At 34.5% G+C, this 24,810-nt stretch overlaps 1 protein-coding gene and 1 non-coding gene across 4 annotated transcripts; both read left to right on the top strand.

The window, feature by feature from the left end:
- Positions 1-3,100: 3,100 nt before the first annotated feature.
- LOC133292416 (probable magnesium transporter NIPA6) lies at positions 3,101-13,421 on the top strand. Of its 3 annotated transcripts, XM_061490816.1 has the most exons (10): positions 3,104-3,559; positions 3,650-3,706; positions 3,812-3,902; positions 4,046-4,206; positions 4,306-4,433; positions 4,597-4,734; positions 6,227-6,319; positions 6,429-6,546; positions 12,830-12,968; positions 13,065-13,421. In XM_061490816.1, exons 1-9 carry the CDS (start codon positions 3,439-3,441, stop codon positions 12,958-12,960), a joined length of 1,038 nt encoding a protein of 345 aa, XP_061346800.1. In that variant the 5' UTR covers positions 3,104-3,438; the 3' UTR covers positions 12,961-12,968; positions 13,065-13,421. The 3 variants fall into 3 exon arrangements, with proteins under 3 accessions (XP_061346801.1, XP_061346800.1, XP_061346799.1); XM_061490817.1 differs by having other exon boundaries at positions 3,101-3,559; positions 12,857-13,421; XM_061490815.1 differs by having other exon boundaries at positions 12,830-13,421.
- Positions 13,422-19,910: 6,489 nt separating this feature from the next.
- TRNAH-GUG (transfer RNA histidin (anticodon GUG)) lies at positions 19,911-19,982 on the top strand. The gene has a single exon. It is a non-coding gene; the product is annotated as a tRNA-His (tRNA).
- The last annotated feature ends 4,828 nt before the right edge of the window (positions 19,983-24,810 follow it).

The following is a 24,810-nucleotide window of genomic DNA, read 5'->3' as shown; positions in this document are numbered from 1 at the left end:
AATTTTAAAAAATATTATATTTGGATACGTTGGGACACGTTTTGATATTAAATAAATTTTTTAATATATATAATATAATTTATATTTAATACATATAAGAGTCCATAATAAGTCATATAACCAATCAAATATTTAAATTTCATAACATAAATATAAATATAAATAATTTTTCGTACTTTGTTAATTTTTCATGTCAAATTTCATAACAGAAAAAAATTAATTTATAAATTATTTCTTTTATATTTAGTTAACAAAATAAAATTAAGATTTTTTTTTTAAAAAAAAAATGTATCCGAGCGTTGACCGCGTGTCCGAAAAAGTTGACCGCGTGTCCCTAAATGTTGATCGCGTGTCGGACACGTGTCCGAGCGTGTCGGAAAGTGTCCGTGTCGGACACGCAAATTTTCCTTGGATGAGCGTGTCCGTGCTCTACTGACAACCACCAAAGCCCTTGTCAGTGGAGGATTCGTAAGCTCTAAAGAGGCTCATATCTCAGTTCCTTGGCCACTCACAAGAGGAGTCCGAAAATGAAGTTTGTTCTTGGCGAGTTTTTTGGGTGATTCAAGCGGAGGAGATGAGTGAGATGATGTAGTGTACAGTGATTCCTAGTTCTAATGATCAATGAGTGTCAATGGAGGTTAGAAATGAGTGATTTTTCAGCAAAAAACCAGAGAAAACTGAGAGGGAAGGAGAGGTTTGGGAGAAGAATGAAAGGGAAGAGAGAGTGTTTGACCTCTTTTTCACTATTCACGCATCTATTCAGTGAAACGAACAAGTTAGCGAGTTTAAGCATTACTTGCTACAACGAGGAAGCACTGATGCCAAATTGTCATTTTTGCCACTTTGTTCCAAAAATCATATAAAATCAAAATTTTCTTCAAATGACAAAAAATTTTAATGGTAGAAAGTAGACATTTTAAGCTTCAAGATGGTATAAAGTTTGTTCCATATGGAGGTCTATAGCTCCGGAAACCAAATTTACAAAATGACAGGCATAATAAAAATTCAAGAAAATCTGTTTGAATTCTGAAAATCATTATTTTAACCTCTTAATTATATATTAATTCCAATTAATGCAATTTAATTATGCGAGTTACTATAGTACCCATATCTCACACTAACCTAATATATTTAAAGGCATTTATTAATTAATCCATAGTTCTCGAACTTCTAATGTAATTTGGAACAAGAGAAATCTCTTATGTTATGGATGGAATGTATTTCTTATGTAATTTATTATTTATCAGTGATTATTAGAATAATTACAAAATGTTAACATTATATAATATTAGATCGAGTAAAAACAACTCAACCAGATCAAGTTACGACGTTAGATGTGCCTTGCGGCTTGCATACTTTTCAGGATTAGTAACTTATTATCACTAATGCTATGAGCCTTATGCTGTTTAGACCAGTGTTTTTTTTTTAGTTCACGCATGATGCATATATCGTTTAATACACCATATTTATACCATAATCATTTGAGAGAAAAAAAATCGTAGAGAAGCACAAAATATCAAATCATATTGTTGCATACTGAATGAATAAAAAACTAAATGTTTGGATAATTTAAATTTAAACTTTATTAAATAAGGGATCGTATGTCTATAAATTTTTAAGAAAAATATACATTAAAAAACACATTTAAAAATTTATAATAGTTGGATAAATTAAAAAAGAAAAAAGAAAAAAGAAATTAATGCTTTTCTCATAAATTTAAAATTGTAACTTTTAAAAAAATCTAGATAATTTTTTTAAAGTATAAACCAACGGGTCTTAGATTATGTTAAAGTAATTCAGTGTTAACCCCCAAGGGTAGCTCAGTTGGCAACTGAGCTCCTAAGGGATTGCTTGGTGCATGGATCAAACCCTGCCTCAAGCAGTTTCTTGAAAAATCTTTGGGTGCCAGAGGATAAGTCAAAAATCTTCGGTTGGGGGATTAGTCTCGTCATACCTCCTTGGCAATGTACCAAAAAAAAAAAGAAAAGTAATTCAGTGTTTAAAATATATAATTGAGTTTGTTGTAAAGAAATATTGTAACCTAAAAATTTAAATTAATAAATGATGATCAATTTAGCGGTTTTAAATTATAAGCTTTGATATCATATAAAAATCATTTCAATCTTGATATACAAAAAAAAAAAAAAAATCATTTCAATCCAAAAAGATAATTTAATAAGTGATTATTATATTAATAATTTTAAATATAATATTTTTTCTCCTTTTTTTTTTCTCCCACACTCCCCGTATGAAATAAAATTGAAAGCTGGAGGGGGAAAAAATAAATAAGAAAAAAAATTGGGACAAGATATACTTACCACTAAAAAAATTTATCACTCTTATAACAAATTTAATCACAATTAATTTCCGTCAATCTAATGGTTATAATTTATTGGGAATTAATAATTAATTAATAAGTGTGACTCAATAAATATTATTAATTTCTAATAAATTATAATCGTTAGATCGATTAAATTGGTGATACGAATAATAATATTTTTTTTGGTGATAAATATATCCGTTAAAAAAAATAATGAAAGAAGACTGGCTGGTGAGAAAGTATATTGACGAATGAAAACGACGTTTTTGTGATTGCATCATAGGATTCCATGGTGTATCTACAATTCACTCGCTCTTCACTTTCAAACTCTCTTCTCGCTAATGGATTAGCTCAGTTGGTTGGATTGAGCTGTGTTGAAACAAATGTTTATTGCTTAATTATTGTTTAAAAGTTCTGTTGATATCCTCATTATAGTACGACGTGTTTAATTTTTTTTTTTTTAAATAATAAGGTTTATGAGGGGATTGTCATATTCTAAAGTAAGAATATATCATAAGTTTTAACGAATTTTTGTTGGTATCATGCTTTAATAATGGAAATAACATATATACATCATTTTTTCCCAATGCTGGGTGTAAAATGGAAATATAAAAATTTTGATCAAGAAAAATATAAATAAAAGAAATAAAAAGTTAAAAAATAAAAAAATGAAGTTATACAACATGAATGTGTGTGTTGGAATTATTTCTGATTTTGTTATTAGCGCTGAGCTGAGATGCTACCCAAAACCGAACATCATTGGCTGAACCCATCAGTACTTCCTCACCACGTAGAAAGAGACAGCAAGAAGAGCGCCAGAGTTTAATTGCAACACACAAAAAAAAAAAAAGAAGAAGAAGAAGAAGAAAAAAAACAGAAGCATGTTAGTTGTCGCTGGCGTGTGTTGTGTGGGTTCGGAGTTTGAACTGCAAATCTAGGAGTAGGAGGAGTAGTTCGTCATCTTCATCGTTTAAAATTGTAATCTAGGGTTCCAATTCCGACCACACTTGCTCATGAGTTCCATCCTATCAAGAAGCTTCTGTTACCGTTATCCTCGTTTTCTTCGTCCAATGTAAACAAGAATCAAAAAACAAAAACAAGAATCAGAGACAACGTAGATGTACTCGAGCAATTTGACGGGGTTTGTGTTGGCAGTGGTTTCCAGTGCTTTCATTGGCTCCAGCTTCATCATCAAGAAAAAGGGTCTCCAACTCGCCAGAGTTAATGGCCCTCGTGCCAGTCAGTTCTCTCTCTCTCTCTCTCTCCCCAAAACAAATCATGTTCTGGAGAATATTCATTCATGGTTGTGTTTTGCTTTTTAATTTGTAGGTGTTGGAGGCTATGGTTATTTGCTTCAGCCTCTCTGGTGGGTCGGAATGATTACCAGTATGTACTTATGTTTCAACATTTTTTTTATTTTTTTTTTATTTTTTGGTTTTTTAATCTTAGATTTTCATCATTAATTTTTTTTTTTTTTTAAAATTGTTCCAGTGATTGTTGGAGAGATATCGAATTTTATAGCATACATTTACGCCCCTGCTGTGCTTGTGACTCCACTGGGTGCATTAAGTATTATTGTTAGGTAAATGTTCATTTCTATTCTATTTAAGGATTCCTTGTTTAGTTTAGCTTAGTTCATTATTATTGTTATTTTTTTACCCAGTTAACTTTTTTTATTACCTTTGTGCTGAGCTGAGAATTGCTAATTGCTATGGAAATGGTTAGTGCTGTCTTAGCACATTTCCTATTGAAGGAGAAGCTGCAGAAAATGGGCATATTGGGATGTCTTCTATGCATTGTTGGATCCACTGTTATTGTAATCCATGCACCTGAAGAGATGTCTCTTAGTTCTGTACAAGAAATATGGGAATTGGCCACTCAACCTGGTATTCTTTCAGGGTTTCATTGATTGTCCACTATGAAATGAATGTGGCTATATGATTAATGGATTTTTCCTGATTATTGCTTTCTATTTTGGCATCCAGCGTTCCTATCGTACACGGCCTCAGCAATGGCCGTAACATTGGTCTTGGTTTTGTATTGTGCTCCCCGCTATGGCCAAACTAATATTTTGGTTTATATTGGAATATGCTCCATAATTGGTTCCTTGACTGTAAGTGACTCTACGCAATTAACCTTGTCAGTTGTCACTATTTAATGTGTGATTTTTTTTTTATCAATTTGGATAGTCCTGTACATTCTAACAGTTGATTGAATTTAATACCAAAGGCCGCCATTTTTTTTTTAATATTTCTGATAAAAATCTTATTTCTCAGGTCATGAGCATAAAAGCAATTGGAATTGCTATAAAACTTACATTAGATGGTGCAAACCAGTTTTTATACTTTCAGACTTGGATTTTTACAATGGTTGCTATCACCTGCGTCATTGTCCAACTAAATTACCTTAATATGGTGAGTATCACTTTTTTTTTTATGTGAGCACCATTTTTGCATTATAACATTGTGTTAAAAACATGCTTGCTTCTTTCAGATAATTTAGTGCTTTCTGTTACTTTGTTCTCTGTGCTTTAGATGTATAATATAACCCATTGAGGTAAAAATATTAGTTAAAACATGTTAGGCAGTTCGTTCTTCTTGGACGTAACACCAGTTAATACTAGGCCATTATTCATTTTACTCTGGCTGTTCTGAAACCTGTGATTACTGAAAACTACGTGAACCCCGTATTATTGTTTCGTATTATTTCAGTTGTCTTCATTAACGAGAGAAATAAAAACTCGTGTATGCAGACTGCTTATAAAGTCTTGGTCTTAAAAATCTTCATTCTAACTGTTTTCTTTGCTATGATGCATTTTGCTACATAATTTATACTAAATTGTGTATCCAAGAATTTGATTAATTTTAGGACATGTACCACAACTGTTTTTAAAGCGAGCTTTGATTATCAATTGCTTCACTATTGTTTGCAATCTTACCGTGTATTCTTACTTTCATTTTTCTCTGCTGACTGATTGAAAGTGAAAGGTGCATTTTCCATAATGCCATGAACCTGTCCATCCCACCACTTAGTCTATCTATCTAGACTGATAACTTTGATTGTTATAACCTATAATACTAAATGAAGAATAACCTGAATCAAATTTTCCCTATTCTTTCTTATTATTCTTCCTCTTTTTTCAGCCTCGGTAGTCTGTAATGTGATTTCCTTATTTTGTGGTGCAATTAATTAGTTTGGTTTCTAATAGATTAGTGCAATTATCTTGATTGTACTCCCAATAACCTTCAATTGGGAGCAGAACTGGTTTTCAAATAACAAATGTTGATTTTAATTTTAATAGTCCATACTCTGCTTAATTAAGAATCTGCATAGCCTCTAAGAAGTATTTGTTTTTTTAACTTGGGTACTAAGTCTGAACAAAATCTTTCTATTTGTTGTTCAGGAGCATTTGAAATAAGATGTTAGAGCCTTGGTTTATCTTTCCTTTAGAAGAAAAGATCTAGCTTGTGTTGGCTTCCTGTTATGTATCTCATCTGATTATGTATATAGTAAGGAGAATCATTTTAGTTTGTTGGCTCTGATCATTCTTTTCTCAGCTTCATGTCCACTTTCTTTTTTCTTCAGTTACTAACTATTATCATGCTTGTGTTGTATCTTCCTTGCAATTCTTTTCACTCCATGTGTCCATTGGAGTTTTATTCTAAATTAAATTACTTGTCAAGTTATCAATTGAGAAACTGTTTGAAGGCTATGAAGTAATCTGGAAGTCTACGATGTAAATCTCTAGTCCAAATAACATCCATGTAATGCTAGATCTGAAGCCCACCACCCAAATTTTGATTTACTAGCATGTCATTTCCATACCTTACAATTGTCATCATTTTCTTGTTATATGATCTTCAATCTGAACTTCTATGGTGACCTACTCTTCTTGCATGGTTGCAGGCATTGGATAATTTTAACACCGCAGTTGTTTCTCCAATCTATTATGCATTGTTCACGGCTTTTACAATATTAGCCAGTGCAATTATGTTTAAGGTTGGTAATTTTTGGAAACATGAGAATATTTGTGCATGGAAACTGGAAAGAGGCATTTTATGGTTCAACTATTTTTTCTAATCCTGCCTCCTCTGATTTTCTAATTCAGGACTATTCTGGTCAAAGTATAAGCAGTATTGTATCAGAGCTATGTGGTTTCATCACAGTTTTATCTGGAACAACTGTTTTGCACAGTACAAGAGAGCCAGATCCTCCAGTCATTACAGGTAATACCTCTTGCACTTTAATATGGAGGATTCGGATGATAGAAGCTCCTCATAATTATGTGGCAATAAAGGGTATCCAGCTTTGCTTGACCTAGTGGATTGCTTGACCTGTAATATAATATGTTATTGTTAACGCCAAAGGCTAAAACTTAATACAAATTTTAGATAACGTGAAAGAGTTGCTCATATTGCAGACTATTTGCTCCATTTTTTTATATGTGAGTAGTCATGCCACTAAATAATTGATGATTTCTTTTTCATAATAAGTATCAGAGTATGCAAATATAACAGGGAAGATTGATGACAATATATTAGTTATATATCATTTATGGAGATTTGTCTAGCTATTTTTTGGACCTAAACATTAATATGGATTACTTAAATGTTAACAATTGGTCAGAAATAGTGAAGCCGTCCCGATCCATTTGAAAGCAAAAGCCATTCAGTATGCTATTTCCTTGAGGTTTCAGCTTTTGGTGATAGGATGAAAATTGACTCACTCTTGTCAATTAGTTTGTATCATTTTGAAAATCTCTCTAACACTGGACTCATATCTTAGACAAGAGTAGGCATATAAAAGGTGGTGGCCTAGTGCATGAGGCTTTCTCCATTGTGGGTTTTGGGGAGGGTTAGGTGTATTTAGCCTTACTCTCATGAATGGAGAGGTCATTTCTGGAAGTAGAACCTGTGACCAACCAGGTCACAAAGTAGCAGTGGTATGAAAACAGTGTTACTCGATACTCAATGAGTAGTTTCTTCAGTTTTCTGCACTGCTCTCTTGCTTTGTGTTATACATATCTTTTATAAAACTGAAGTTATGCTTGAATTGGCCTTTACCGAATACTACTGTATGTTTACCATAGTACCAAAGAAAGGATATTTATTAATATCTTATGCTTGATTAAGTCCTTTCTGTTTTTTAATGCAAAATGAATATTCCTCTCGTGGATATTTTACGTGGACAAGTGCTCTTCTTATGTTGTTATTCAATTTTCAGATCTTGGCATCATATAGCGAGATTCATGAGTTTTGTCTAATCAGATTTATTTACATCTTGTCCTAATTCATAATTTTATATTTGGGTAGAGGTGACATAGTCAACATTAAGGACACTAGAATTTCTTTGCATAAGTGGATGTGTTGACAATTGATAATGAGATTCGAAATTATGTGCTACTTTCTAGCATTGTTGTGTAAACTGGATTGGTTGATTAGGCTAGAAAACCCGGTGAACAAATCAGGTGTCTGAGCTATAATAAAAAAAAAAAACCACTCCCCGTTAAACCCGACTAGCGAATGTGGAGTGGAGGCAATCCTTATACGCAGTCTTACCTTTGCATAATTGCAAAGAGGCTGTTTCCTGGATTCGACCCTATAACCTTTCAGTCATGAAAGAATAGCTTTACCACTGCTCCGATTCGCCCCCATAAAAATCAGGTGTCTGAGCTGTGTAACTTAAAAATCAGATGATCGGAGAACCGGGATAGAACAGTCCAAAACTGGTGGAGTACCACTTTGAACCTTTTATTTTATCTTTTACCTACAAGGATGGCCTTCACCTACGCAAGGTTCACGGAAGTGTTTATAGTAGACAACCTTACTTTTTATTTGTGTTAGAATATTAGATATGATATGATTAGATATGATTAGATATGATTGGATTCCGTCTTATCCGTAAATATTCTGACTGTATTCTGATTGTATTAGGATTAGGTTTGGGCCTTTCACTTAAGCCCATTAGGGTCTCTATATATTGTAACTCTCTGACACAGATCAATATACAACATATTATTTTGTATTCAAGTTGATACCAGAGCTCTTTTGTTCTGGGAACCCTCGCTTCCGCTTAGAAACCTTGTTTTTTGCTTTAAAACCTAAGCCCATTGCTTAGGAGTCCTCTTTCTTGCCGTGCGTCCTTCCGGCAAGCCTTCTAGGGCTGTAAACAGCCTCTGAGTGATTTTTCCAAACGCGTCAACACCTCCGACGGCCACCGGAACCACCGCCCGCCGTCAGAATCACTGTTCAGGCAACCAGAGACTTTTTCCGGCCACTTTTCCGACCAAACTTCACGCGATCAGGACCCTCTCTTCCCGGCGACCAGGTCTGTGGTGGTCCGGTCAGCAACGCATCTTCCACGCGCCGTCACGCGCCACCTGTCTTCTCTGCGCGTGGGCCTCACGCGCCACCTTCTGCCGGCGCGTGAGCACTATTCCAGCGGCTTTTTCCGGCCGGTCTTGGACAGAGAAGCTCGCCTTCTCCTCCCCTTTCTGGATCTGTGATTGTTTCTCTGTGGGTCTGACCTTAGACGCGTGGTTCTTCTTGATTGGATATCGTTTGCCTTCGTTTACGGCTTTTATATTTTATTTTTAAATGGCAGCAGCATCTCCTGATCTCTCGGAGGTTAACTCTCCTTCTATTGTTGCAAATATAGCTCAGTCAGACAATGCATCATTTGGTTCAGGTTCGGACTATGCTGCACTCCAAACCCCTCTCAGGAAGGCTTCTCCTCAGTCTCAGCCTTATACTGGTAATCCTGTTGCTTGTGTTTCTCATTCTACATCACTTGGCACTTGGATATTTGACTCCGGTGCTACCGATCATCTCTGTGGTAATAAGGAACTCTTTACATCTCTTACTTATTCTGATCATTTACCGTCTTTTACCCTTGCGGATGGAACCAAAGCCCCAGTTCGTGGGATTGGACAAGCTCGTCCGACCTCTACCTTGGCCCTGACATCTGTCTATTACATTCCTGGCATCCCTTATAACTTAATTTCTATTAGTAAGTTGATCCACTCCCTCACTTGCACCATTACTTTCTCTAACCATTCTGTTTCTGTGCAGGATCCGGGTACGGGGAAAATGATTGGAGTGGGTCGTGAGTCACGGGGGCTTTATTATCTGGATGTGCCTCGTCCTTCAGTAGCATGCTCTCTCACAGAATCTCCACAACTTATCCACAGTCGCCTTGGTCATCGAAGTCTTTCAAAGTTGCAGAAAATGGTTCCTCTTTTGTCCGGTCTTCAGTCTTTAGATTGTGTGTCATGTCAACAAGGGAAGCATACACGCTCCTCTTTTGCCAGTCGAGTCAATAAACGAGCTGATGCCCCTTTCTCTCTTGTTCATTCAGATATCTGGGGTCCAAGTCGTACCTTGTCTGTCTTAGGTTTTCGGTATTTCGTTACCTTTATTGATGATTTTTCCCGTTGCACTTGGACCTATTTAATGAAAAATCGTTCCGAGTTATTTTGCATTTATAAAAAGTTTTCTACTGAGATCCATACTCAATTTGGTGTTTCTATTCGTATTCTACGTAGTGATAATGCTAAGGAATATGTTTCTATTGATTTTTCTAATTTCTTGGCCACACAAGGTACTTTACATCAAACTACTTGTCCTCACACTCCACAACAAAATGGGGTGGCTGAACGTAAAAACAGACATCTCATTGAAACTGCCCGTACCCTTCTTATTCATATGCAGGTTCCCCTTCACTTCTGGGCAAATGCTGTACTCATCTCTTGTTTTCTCATCAATCGCATGCCTTCATCTGTGCTCCACAATGACATTCCTCATAATCTATTGCTTCCAGATGTTCCTCTTTATCCTCTAACTCCACATGTCTTTGGTTGTACTTGTTTTGTTCATGATCTCACTCCTGGTAAGGATAAGTTAACATCCAAAGCCTTTCAGTGTATCTTTCTTGGTTATTCTCGTCTTCAAAAGGGTTATCGTTGTTATTCTCCCGACCTTAAGTGTTACTTAGTTTCCGCTGATGTCACTTTTCTTGATCAACAACCCTTTAATTCTATCCCATCTCAGATGTCACAGGTTGATCATGTACTTCCTGTCCCTTTTCTTGACTTGTCTTTGCCAGCTGCAGGTGCTTCTATTCCAGATGAGCAACCTATTGCTTCTATACCTGAGGACCGTCCACTTCTCACCTATCAGCGTCGCACAACTGTGCCTCCTGTCGACTCGACTCTTGCTGACTCATCGCCCACTGCTGTTGCTTCTTCCCCTCCGGATCCTTCATCAGAGACTCTTCCCATTGCTCAAAGAAAAGGTACACGTACTACTCGTAACCCTTATCCTCTTTATACCTTTTTGAGTTATGACCGTCTTTCTTCACCTCATTTCACCTTTGTTTCTAGTCTTTCTTCTATTTCTATTCCTAAGACCACAGGTGAAGCACTTTCCCATCCAGGGTGGCGCCAAGCAATGCTTGATGAGATGACTGCACTTCATTCCAATGGCACTTGGGACCTTGTTTCTGCTCCTCCAGAGAAGTCTATAGTTGGTTGTCGCTGGGTTTTTACTGTGAAAGTTGGACTTGATGGCCATATTGATCGTCTCAAGGCATGTTTAGTTGCCAAGGGTTTTACTCAAATCTTTGGCCTTGATTATAGCGATACATTTTCTCCGGTCGCTAAGATGGCGTCAGTCCGCCTCTTTCTTGCCCTTGCTGCTGTTCGTCACTGGCCACTCCTTCAACTTGACATCAAAAATGCCTTTCTTCATGGTGATTTACAAGAAGAAGTTTACATGGAGCAACCACCTGGTTTTGTTGCTCAGGGGGAGTCTGGAAAGGTGTGTCGTCTTCGGAAATCCTTATATGGTCTCAAGCAGTCTCCTCGAGCATGGTTCAGTCGCTTCAGTTCTGCTGTTCAGGCGTTTGGCTTAATCCGCAGTAAAGTTGACCATTCTGTGTTTTATAGGATTACATCTCCTGATAAGTGTATCTATTTGTTAGTCTATGTTGACGACATCATTCTCACCGGAAGTGATCAAGACGGAATTCGTCAGTTAAAACAGCATTTGTTTAGTACATTTCAAACAAAGGACCTTGGGAAGCTGCGTTACTTCTTGGGAATTGAGGTGGCGCAATCCAGACAGGGCATTTCTATCTGTCAAAGGAAATATGCCTTGGATATCCTAGAAGAAACTGGTATGTTGGGGAGTAAACCAGTTGATACACCTATGGATCCTAATGTCAAGTTATTGCCCGGACAGGGGGAGCCGTTATCTGATCCTGGACGTTATCGGAGGCTAATTGGGAAGCTCAACTATCTTACTGTGACTAGGCCAGATATTTCTTTCGCTGTTAGTACGGCTAGTCAGTTTCTTGATTCCCCTTGTGATTCACATTGGGATGCTGCTGTGAGGATCCTCCGATACATCAAAGGAGCACCAGGAAAAGGTTTGTTGTATTCAGATCAGGGAAATACAGAAATTTGTGGTTATTCAGATGCTGATTGGGCAGGATCACCCTCGGACAGGCGCTCTACTTCTGGCTATTGTGTCTTCTTTGGAGGAAACTTAATTTCGTGGAAGAGCAAGAAACAACCTGTTGTTGCTCGATCTAGTGCAGAAGCTGAGTATCGTGCAATGGCAAATTGCTACCTGTGAGTTAGTCTGGTTAAAGCAGTTGATTCAGGAGCTTCATCTTTGTGAACAGAAACAACCCATGACACTCATCTGTGATAATCAAGCTGCGCTACATATATCCTCTAATCCTGTCTTTCATGAGAGGACCAAACATATAGAGATTGATTGTCACTTCATTCGAGAAAAGATTCAGTCAGGAGAAATCAAGACTGCTTTCGTCAACTCCTCTGATCAACTAGCGGATGTTTTCACTAAAGCTCTTAGAGGTCCTCGGGTTGAATACATTTGTAACAAGCTTGGTGCTCATAATATATACGCACCAGCTTGAGGGGGAGTGTTAGAATATTAGATATGATATGATTAGATATGATTGGATTCCGTCTTATCCGTAAATATTCTGACTGTATTAGGATTAGGTTTGGGCCTTTCACTTAAGCCCATTAGGGTCTCTATATATTGTAACTCTCTGACACAGATCAATATACAATATATTATTTTGTATTCAAGTATTTGCAAGAGTCTGATTACATTAATCAAACATGTGAGTATGAGGTCCATGTATGGTTGTTATTATTTAGGCTCTTATTATTGAAATTTATCTTGCGGGATATACAATATAATCCTTTTATGCTAACTAAAATTTTTAACTAAGTTAATTTCTTATGAATTTATGTTAGCTTATTACTTAATAAATTTTATGATTTAAAATATATATTTTAATTATCGCTGGTTCAATCCCAGTTCAACCATGGTTAGATCAGTGAATCATAAACCAATGCTTTCACCGGTTTAATGACCAGTCTGGTTTTGAAACGTTTTCTAGTGATTTTATGATCAGATAAATAATGCTGTTTTCCAGAAGTACATACATTATCTGATTATTCTCCTTATGCAGATTTATATACACCGTTGTCTCCAAGAGTATCATGGTATATCCAAGGCAACAGCGACCCCTGGAAACAGAAGGAGGAAGATGTGTCTCCCTTGAATTTAATAGCAATTATACGGCAAGACCATTTCAAGTGACACAGAAGGTTAAAACATAGTATTCGTACTTTTCATATTCCTTCAGCTTGTCTATATCCAACAACAGAAATGTGCCTGCATTATGATTCTATCATATAGTGCAGGCAGAGAGGAGACAGTGCTTCCCTTTTTTTCAGAATCCAGGTTCATGTTGTTCACTGGTAGCTTGTGAAGTAAAGGTTTGAGTTGCTATCACCTAAAAATTAAAATGGTCCTATAGCCATGGTACCGGGGTGTGGTTTTATCATCGTGTTTGCTTTTTTGTTTTTGTTTCTTTTTTTTAACCCTTTTTTATTCCTTGCCCTGATGTATTTATTATTGGTTCTTCTTCCCACACCACCCTCTCTTTTTTAATTATTTATTTATTTCAGCATTATGTATTTTTTTAACCCTCTTTTATTTATTTATTTATCATCCAGTGTAATTTTAATTATTTAATTAGAACTTGAAATTTTTTGGTAGGACGTATGTAATATGTTGTAGTTGAAGATTTATCTGTGCTACTGCTTAGAGACTATTAAGGTTATGAACCAGGATAAGGTTATTCAGGTTTAAAGTGTTTGACGGCATGGAGCGGTTTGATTTTCAAACTAAACTGAATTTTTTTTTAAAACTGATTTTTAATTTGTTCAAATCGGTTTGAAACCGGTTCCAAAACTGGTTTATGATTTATAATTGTTTTTGATTTAAAATTGGTTTTGAACCGGTTTAATTCAAAACCAGTTTTAAATCAAAACTGATTATGAACCATAAACCAGTTATTTAAGTTCAAAATTGATTTTATTACAAATTCAAAACCGATTTTAATGAGTGTGCTATATTTTTTTTGAAATAAAATAAAAAACACATTTATTTATTTATTTTTCCTAGAGAATGAAAGTTCATTCAAATGTCTGTATTCAAATATTTGCATGTTGAGTTAATCTTGCAATAATGCATTATAAAAATAATTTATTCTGAAAGAAAACCTTTTGCAGTGCACCAACTTGGGGAAAGGAAATATTAACGTAACATTGACTGATTTGCAGTTATTTCCATTTAGATTATAAAATAGTTATTTCCATTTAGATTATAAAATACAGAGATTACTAATTTATTTGAGAAATATATGAACAAAAGGAATACGTAAAGACTATGTAGCACCGAACCTGCCAGGGGCGGACCGAGGGGGTGCTAGGGTAGGCGCCGCCCCCTTTAAAATTTGAAGAAGTTTTTTAACACAAGTATAATGCAAAAAAATTTCATTTTTTCTCTCCATTAATGTGAAGTAGTTTTCTCCCACTGCGGAGAGTTTATAGAGTGAGTTTCTTTATATTCTCAGGTTTATTTAAGATTACATCACAGTGTTGAGAGTATCAGTGACCACCAATAGAGCTACATGATTTCTCTTAGTTCAAATTCTTTTAGCTACATGGCTCTTGTTTGTTGGCACAGATTTGGTGGTAACAATTAGCATATGGAATTAGCCTTAAATTATGGGGAAAGATCTGTTTACAATTTTTTTTTACAAATTACACTAAGTATGATCAGTCATACACTCTTGATTAAAGTATGACGGTCAGACACAGTATAGTTTGTAAGAGTTTCTAAACGAAAAGTTTGTAAATATAACATTCCCCTTAAATTATAGTTTAAACCTCGACTTGAAACTAACAGTTTCAACTTTTATTATGCTTAGATGTTAGCACAAATCTTCCCATCCATGAATAAAAATAAGAAGTCCGAGAGCCTTATGAAAGAATGAACCTTATTCTTTCGATCCTTCTCCTTTTCTTGTGATTCGTGACAGAGAGGGAAGTGAGGGGCAGTAGGGTTTTGGTGATTGTGTTTCTTGGCAATCTGTCTCTTCTGATTTATCTTTGGCTTTTTTTTCTTGTTGGGCTAATAGTGAGTAAATAGAAAAAGAGGTTAAGAAATGAGAGGGGTCTGCTTTGAATTATCTATTTAGATTATAGTAATTAGTACATATTTTTTGTGAATCTAAACATTTGCTCTATTCTCTTTTTCTTTGTTTTCTTCGCATAAAAAATGTTCATTTTAGGGGTTGAAAATGTGTAGTTTTTTTCAAATTGATAGTAGATTTTGCCATGACATCTTCTACCTCTCTCTCTGTCTCCTTCTTTCTTTCTATAACAAGTTAAAAGAGGTATTTATGAGTTATGTTCTCTGGATTGGTATTTCGGCCTCCCACATATTGTGATTGAAGAGAGGAACAAATGTTTAATTTTAGCCCCCCACAAGAAAAATTCCTAGGTCCGCCACTGGAACCTGGCATGAGACAAGTGACACTACACGACACGATACTCTGACATGTTAATTCTAAAATTTTTTAGATTTCGATACGTTAGGACACGTTTTGATATTAAATAATATTTTTAATTTATGTAGTGTATATTATTTTTAATATTCAATAATTTAACAAAAAAATGAATCTAAAATTATAATATTCATAAATTTTGTAAAGAAACATATTCCAAATATTTATATTAAACTCAATAAAATAGTAATCGTAGTCCAACGAATCTAATAGTTGGAACTAAAAACTCAACGCAACACAACCTTTAAACCTTTTTTTGAATTTCTATAACACATGTTGGCGTGTCGGAGTGTCTGAGAGTGTCGGACACGACACGTCAGGATTTTTGAAGTGTCGGTGCTTCATAGCGTAAAGATATGTTGTTACACGGAGAGGGTGTTAGTGTTGTGGGGGGTGTGGCGATAGTAACATGTGTTTGGCTGGGAATCATGGCATGTGGTGGAAGCTGAATTCTCAAAATCTGAAGGGAAAGAAAAAGCTGTAGAGAGAGTGATACGAGTAGGGGTGTAAATGGGCCGGGCCAGGCTAGCCTAGCCTAGCCTACAGCTCAGCCTATGTTGAGCCTGGTCTAGCCTGGACTTTCTGTAAAGTACAGTAGGCTTATGCTTACAAGAAAACTTTTTTAACAAATAGGCCATAAGCCAACTTTGTCAAGCCTAGCCTAAAACCTTGTAGGCTGACCTATTTAATTTTTTAAAATAAAATAACATAATGGATTTATTCTAGGTGGCAAAGTACCAATCTTAATTTCTTTTGTGCACCCCCGCTTCTAAGTGACTTTTAACTCTCGTCTCTAAGTTTCATCTTTGGTTGATGTAACACCCCGTGTATACTCGGAATATTAACATTACATCGTATTAAGCGGTGCTTAATTAAAAATGCGGAATATTCTTTTTCTTTTCAATTATGACGTCATTATCAATTACCAACTTGATTACTTAATCAATTTCATAAAATATCGCCTGTATGTAAATTGCAATAAGACATCTACTGAAATACCTCAATATATAGATAAAGTGTGTATCTAAATCACGACATTACATCAAGTAATCCGGACAATATCCTGATACATTATTACAACTCCAAAAGACTCAAGACATAATCAAGACATAATAATACTACGTGTCATGGACAATCCCCATGCTCACCAAATAAACATAGTAAACAACAAGTCTCAACATCAAACTCCAAAACATAAACTGAAGCTATAAGCATAAAAGCAGCATGCAAATCCAGCATCCAATCATGTCAGCATAATATAACAGCAATCTAACTCAGCTCCGGCCTCCTGCCGCCTGAGGTCTCAACATTACCTGACCCTGAAATAAGCATTCTCTAAACGTGGGGTGAGATCTCTAAACTAGAAATCTCAGTAAGACAATGGGTCCTCAAGGATCCTCCACCCCAAGCTCACTTACATGTGCAATATAAGTTAAAAAAGCATTTATATCATTATCAGTTCCAAAACTATGTAGTGCAACAGATATCTATGGCATGTGTGTAATCACTATCTACTGGCCAGAGAAATGTAGGAATACGTCTATTCCCTACATGTAGTACAAGGAACACCGCTTGCACCTCACCCACAGCCTGACCCTCTTGTAAGTTCTACATACTCAGGCTCACCGTATAGGTGGAACACCTCCATGTATATCAACAAGGCACTAACATACAATAGCTCAACAGCATTTCCAAAACATCAAAAGCATGTAACACAGCATGCATATACCATATCCCCAAGGGACATGGTGGAACCACAACATGGCTAAACCGAGGACACGAAAGCTTACCTCTAAGCTAGCTATCCAATGCCACAAGCTCAAAGTCCAATCACAGCAGATCACAATCTGATATGGACCAAATATAAATCAATAACATGTACCACATGCATACAAATTAAAGACAACACCTTTTCATTACGTTTTCAAGTCTTAAAGCTTCTAACAAAGCCACAAGCCCTTAATCCCATGATTTTGGCTTAATCCATTAAAAACAGAAGTTCAACTTCATAAATCTAGGGTCTACAAACCCCCAATAGCCTACTGTATGCACAACACAGTTACTGTTCTGCGAAATCCCAGAATATCCGGATATTTCTCGAGACCATATCCGGATATGCAATATCCGGATATCTCACTGTCCATATCCGGATATACAGATTCACATATCCGGATATACAATATCCAGATATCCCAAAACCCCATATCCGAATACACATATCCGGATATCCAATATCTGGATATTCCACGGGCAGATATCCGGATATTTCACGACAGAATGCAGTTTCTGCATTTTCGTGAAGATATCCCTTAAAGGTTCCCTTTTTACCGATTTTATACACCTAAACATGCATTTTTAGGTGTGTTAAGCCTTACCCAACAACAAGTTATCATCTTTTAACCTTAACATGCATCAAGCTTCCATTTTTAAGCCTTAAAACTCAAGTTAAAGGTTGGTACACATACCCCAGCTCAAAACAGAAAGAAAGGTTGCCCTTTGGAGCTCACAATCAGTCTCAAGCTACTGTCACAAGAGGATGCACGAAAATGGTAAGAAATGTTGACCCTTTAGCACAAAAGATCAACACTTGGACCACCAAAAACCAAGACAAGGCTTCTTTCAACCCAACCACCAAGGTCAGCCCCCAAACAAGCAAGAACAGTGGCTGATCACTCAGAAAAATGGTGTCTTCCAACCTCCCAAGGCTCACTCAAACAAGAACAAGTGTTTAGGAAGAAGGTTTTAAGAAGAAACAAGCATAAAATGATCACAAAGTCTCAAAATGGAGTAGATGGCAATGGAACAGTATAGGAGGTCAGCCACCAAGGAGAACTCACGCTGGTTTTCTGTTACCTAGGGTTGTGAGCCCTTAAATGAGTATAAATAGCCTCAAGCCACTTAAACGCTCAGTATTAACTTTAATTGCTACGCTTAGCATTTTAATACCAAACTTTGGATTATGAAACTACATAATTTTCTAAGAATTAAAATATTTTTCTTATATTTTTCTGAGCAACTTTCCGGTACGCGCTTTTCAAAGCCAGTACCGGTTTCTAGCACCAATTCTCATTGTTTGGACTTGAAACTCGTTTTGCAAGTCCTACATATTATTCTAGTAATTATCATGCACTTACTTTAATTTTCCGGGATACTTTTTAGGCACGCATTTATACCGACTAGCAGAACCGGTATCTGCACTTTTCTTCCGAAAAGCGACTTTCAGCATTCTTAATCACTTATATGATTATTAAGCCTCGTAAATAATTATTAGGGTCAATTATGGAATCATTTCTTATTTTTGCATAATTAATTAAATACCTTAATTAACGGTGCAGGTTCTTACAGTTGACCTAATAATTGTATTTCTTTCTTATATTCTCCATTTCTTTAACTCTAATTCCTCTATGATATACATGATAGAACTGGGGTATTATGTTGACTCTTGTTTGTCATTTTTTATTTCTTATGAGAAGTATTAGTGCATGCATAAATATAACTTTCTTTGCTCTATACAATTATTTTCTTTGCTCTATACAATTATTTTCTTTGCTTAGTATCTGCAGTAGGAGGCTTACAAAGCCTGTAGGCCATATCAGGCTTTCTAACTTTTAAAAATAGGCCTAACTTGACCTATAAAACAAAGCCTTAAATAGGTCAATAGGCCAGATAGGCTGAATATTTTTTTACGTAAACTTAAGCCAGAAAGGCTAAAGCCCGGCCTAGCCTGCCTCATTTACACCCGTAGATACGAGAGGGATAGGGCGAAGAATGTGACGTTTCCTTGGTAAGAAAAAGAAAATTGATTCGGATAACCGCAATTTTCTATTTTGTAAAATAGTAGATAACCAAATTGCTTTACATGGTAAGATGTGGTTTTTATTTAAAACCGATTTTAAAAAAAAATAGATTTTTAAATATTTCAGTTTGGATCCAATTTAGTTTGGATAATTTGAATATTTTGAACACCCTTGATTATTAGCAATGAAGAAGCGAGAGAGGGGCTAGGGAAGGTAGTGTCTCTTTTTCAAGTTTATATAAATCTTTAATTATGAGCGCCATTTGTATTGTTTTTATGTAAGTGAAGCATACACGTTTGGGGTTAATTAAGCGTGCCAACTGTCTATCAAAAAAAAAAAAACAGCGTGCCAACTTTTATTTGCACAGTTGCACGAAAGTTGATAGGACATTTCTAATTTCAAACTCGAATGAACAGAATACGGATGCCCTGCTGTTTTATAAGGAAACTCGAGGGAGTGTAGTTTCTTTTATAAGTATTGAAAATTATTGAACTTATTTTTCAAGACAAAGTTATCATATGATAAAATAAAGAGTTTTTCTCAAGTTATATAAAAAAATTTATCTCATGTCACAGACACATCGCAATCCGAGCCAACATTTTTTTTTTCTTTTTTCTTTTCTTTTAACCGTGTGACCCACTCAATTATGTCTCTACATGAGATAATACTATCTCATGTAGCATGAGAAAAACATTGCCCTAAAATAAATTGAAAGTATATAATAAAAGACTAATGTAATGAAATTTTCATACTATATAATAAAAAGTGATATGGAAAGGCAGCATGTTTGAAAATAGTTATTAATAACCACAATAGAGCATCAAGACGTCACATCTGTGGCTGTAGTTTAGTGGTAAGAATTCCACGTTGTGGCCGTGGAGACCTGGGCTCGAATCCCAGCAGCCACATTTTTAATGCACCGTGGAAGATTTTGCTCCCCTCCTTTAACTTTTATACACACGTTGACGATCAAATAAAATAAAATAAAAAATACTAATTGTTTATGGGAACAATTAATTTCAAGTTTGAATAAATATTTTCGATGATTTTATTTATGACTTTAATGTTTCTAAAGTGAACGTAGATAAGTTATTTACATTTGCTGTTAAAATGACGTCGTTTTGGGTTGAAAAAATTAAAAATTATAATAGAAAAGACTATTATAAACCAAAAATAAATTATAATTATAAAAATACTTTGATTTTCATCTCAAAACGACGTCGTTTTGAACTCAATGTAAATACGTTATTTACATTGACTGTAGAAAAAACGATACCTTTATTTATTTGGAATAAAAATCTTTTGTTTGAATAAACCAACAATAATATACAAACGACGAGGAAAAATAATATTTCTGAAGGTAAAAAAGAAATTGCAAATTTGTATATATAAAAAAAGACATTGCAAATAGCTAGTATCATGAGTTAAAATGAAAAGAGATTTTTTATTAACTTGAAAATAACAGAAAATGAATAGAAAAATTTATAAATAGAAAATTAAAATGATTTTTAATATTATAAATATTATATTTACATATCAATATTGAGGATTACTTCTCTCATGTCGTAGAAAAGATGTTCTCAAGAGACAAACAAAGCGAGGCCTACAAATTTTTTTTATATATAAAAAAAGGAGGTACATTTTTATAGGTGAATACAACGTGAGAGATTAATCTCATGCAAAATGAGAATATAATTTCCCATCAATATTTGATTGTTTAAATCTTAAACTTATTCTATTTTATTTTCTCCGTTTTAGGGAGATAAATTTTGATACACTTAGAAAAAGAATTATTCATCGTATTTAAAAACCCATGTTATAAGGGTGTGAGTTCAAATCTCGCGGTCGATTGAGGACTTTGTTGGTGGGAGCAATGGCGGAGCCATGTTGAGACCAGATGAGGCCTTGGCACTGGTTGGTTTTAAAAAATAGTACATGTTTTCTTTAAAAATATTGTGATACTTTGTGTCTGTTTGGATCCTCTCTTTTTTAAGCTAAAAACTATTTGTAAGCATAAAATAAGCCAAACAGGTTTTGGAAAAAACTCTTATAATAAAAAACTCTTTTTTTTATAATGAAAAAAAAGCTGAAAGTTAAAAGCTCCTGTGAGGAGCTTTTTTTTAAACTCTTATCTGTTTTTCTTTTGTGTTTTTTTTAAAATGAAGAGTTATAAAGATAGAGATGAATAATTTTCTTGAAATATGTGCTTTTAAATAACTTTTAAGCTAAATTTTTATGTAATTACCAAACAACTTTTAATTTTTTTTAAACTCTTTTTTAAGCTTTAACTTATAAGTAGAGATGATCCAAACAGGCTCTTTGTAAGGTTCTATCTGACTGGGATTTTTGGTATGTGATAAAATTATTTCTTGACTCCGCCATTGGGTGGGAGATATGTAATCTCTACCAAAAATTCTCAAAGAGGTTGAGAGGTCTTCCCTGACCGTAGTAGGATACCGATCTTTAACCCTACTTAAACTTTTATTAAAAAAAAAAAAAACCATGTTGCATTACTCCTCTCCATTTTTAGCGAAGCCATAATAAAATTTTACATTAGTTTATGCTATATAAAATTTTAGTGAACAGTATAATGTTTAAAAAAAAACTTTTTGGTGTTAAAAATTTAGTGAGAAAAACATTGTCCCCTTGTATTATTATCCTATTAAACTAAATTAGTTTTATAATCGATGATTAATGAAAAAATTCAAAAAATAAAATATTTTTTTTGAGATATTTTAATTGATTTATCATTTCACGATTAGTCCAATTCAAAATAGATTTCAGAATTAAGACTTTAAACTCTTTCCATTTATTTTTTTTAAAGATTCAACTATAGCTGTTTGTTTGACTTTGAAAAAATAATTAACGATGATGCAGAGTAGCTGTCAGCTTATGATATTGCTAATTGCTACTAAGAATTTTTTAATTGAAACACCAAACAACATACGTAGCGTATAAAATCGAGAACTAGTAATACTATTATTATACACGCTGAGAGCACAATTACAGATCAACACACAGCTCCCCTAATACAAGTTAACGAAGTGTCTATCCTTTTAAAAAATATAAGTTGCGTTCTTTTAATTTCTTATATTGTGTATTTACGATAGTACATAATAAAAAGAGAGGAAAAAAATATCTTTTTATATCATAACTATATATTACCCGTAATATATAGTATTAAAAATTAAAAAGATATAATCTTATGTCGATTCTTTTAAAGGACAAATATTTTTTCTTTAATTTAATTGAAACTTAAAATCTCAGAAAATATGTCTGAATTTTATTATTATTATATTTATTTTAAAATCTCCCTTCGTGCTTGGCGGCATGAAGCACCACTAGCCAACATGAATATTCGGAATATTCATGTTTGAGAAGAGACGAATACGATCGAACCTACGTAAGTGAGGAGATTCCACATTTACTTTTAAGATAAAAAATTCTTTTATACACTAGATACACGTAACCTGCATGTAGGTCAATTAATATTAAATAATTTTATAAATTTTTATATCACCTAAATTTTTTATATCTTAGAACCACGATTGTGACTTGTCGGTTGATTTAGCACAAATAGCTGTATACATTATGTTAAGTGTATCTTGATACAAACTTTAAGAGAACCTTATTCTAAAAGCTAATTCATGGAGTTGAAAAATTCAAAATTCATATAAATCCTACATTAATCATTCTTGAGGTTGAAGAGCCCAATATATATATAAACTCCACCTTAGTCCACCCATATAACTAATGTGGGATTTAAGTCTCATACCTTACAATTAGATCGTAACATTTCATCACGCTCACGCAACACGACGTTCTTGCGGGCTGACTTTGTGCTAGTCACCAATCACGCCGCTTGATTGCAGCTGAGAGACATAATGAAGACTCTGATACCAATTAATACTAATCTTAAGAGAATCTCACTCCAAAAGCTAGTTCATGAGGTTGGAGAGTCCAAAATCCATATAAATCTCACATTAATCACCTATATAACCGATCAGTAATTCAAATCTCATACCTTGCAAAACATATGTACAATAATGAACACAAGAATACCAAAGATAGATTCAGTTGCCTACCACATATCTATATGTATATTTAATATCTATTATATAAAAGGCTCGCCGGACTCTCAGAAAATTATTTCCTGCCTGAAGCACCTGTCTCTTTCAAGCTGTTGATGTTCTTTCAATTTGACGGTTAGGATTAGGATGATTTATTTCTAATTTAGTTTAGAATCTCTACTTTGAGTATGTTTGAGACACAGACCGGTTTAGAGAATATAAGGAGGCAGGGAAATCTTTTTATTTTAAATGAATATTGTTTAAACCTAAAGAGTCCTCTTCTCGCATCCACATTTTAAACATTTGACAACATAAAAAATTGCCTGACATAGATTTTCAGTAAGTGGAGTTTAAAGGTTGTCTGAGATTTTGAGACGAAAAATGCTATTAGTTGAGTGTTAGCATTTGTTTTATAGTGACCAGTAATATTGTTCAGGGATAATACATTAAAGGAAAAACGAGTATTGCTTTTCATTTACTTTATTTGCTGTAGTGAATAGGCTTTTTTGAGAATATAAGTGTTCTGCATTTTATAGGGAGATACAAGTTCTTAGATGATATTTTCGAGTTTCTTAGGTAGAGTTTGAAGATTAGCCACTAATGTTGGTTATTACTTCGATATAACATCTTCATTGTATTGTCTTACTGTTGTTAAGTTGGGCATGTTAAGTTTGGATTTATTTTACATTATAGAAGTAGAGTATATCAATATAATAGTGATCTAGAGAAACAATAGTATGAACCAAAGTTCTACAATTGAGACAATCTCAAGCGAACACTGAGAATTAAAGGGGGAGTATAATGACATGATGCCTTTGTATAGTAACAAGGGCAATAAATATGCAAAAGATGCATCTTCAATGGTGAAGATGGATATTTATATGGAAAGAAGATTTCCTGATGTGAGGGTGAGTTAAAAATTATTTTTCTCTTATTGATCCTATTAGAGTGAGCCAACGCACCCTCACTTATGTATGAGGCATTTGTGTTCAGTGAGATAATGATATAGTATAAAGATGAAACATTTGTCTTATTTTAAGGACATAGGAATTCAACCCCTATAATAGGTCTTAGTGACCGGTCCAATAGATTAGATCCGTGTAACCAATCCATAATAGTTATCATATGTATCATTGGAAACATTGATTTGATTGGATAGATTGCGCTCTAAATTCATTTAGAATATTGTTGAGCTATTGGGTATTAGAGTTAGGTCTGTATTCTTTGAATGGTGAAATATGTTGCTAAAAAGGGGCTCTTAAAGGCAGTTGTATAGATCAAAGCTCTTGGAAGAGTCATTGGGTGTATATCTCAAGAATGACTGAGAGAAAGGGAATGTGTAAGGGTACATTCATTCTGTATTTCAACAAAGTAACAACTCATAAAAGTGATGAATATAGTGTGTCTCTGTGAGAGAAGATGAATATATATAGGTGAGAAATATTCATCCCTATGATATAGTATAAAGATGAAATATTTGTCTTATTTTAAGGACGTAGGAATTCAACCCCTATAATAGGTCTTAGTGGCCGGTCCAATAGATTAGATCCGTGTAACCAATTCATAATAGTTATCATATGTATCATTGGAAACATTGATTTGATTGGATAGATTGCGCTCTAAATTCATTTAGAATATTGTTGAGCTGTTGGGTAGTAGAGTTAGG

The sequence above is a fragment of the Gastrolobium bilobum genome, unplaced genomic scaffold, assembly GCF_033153095.1.
Source record: "Gastrolobium bilobum isolate Gb01-03AN ecotype WA unplaced genomic scaffold, APGP_CSIRO_Gbil_v1 utg8085, whole genome shotgun sequence".
In the NCBI taxonomy this organism is placed as follows: domain Eukaryota; kingdom Viridiplantae; phylum Streptophyta; class Magnoliopsida; order Fabales; family Fabaceae; genus Gastrolobium; species Gastrolobium bilobum.
This window is presented reverse-complemented; position numbering and strand designations above follow the sequence as displayed.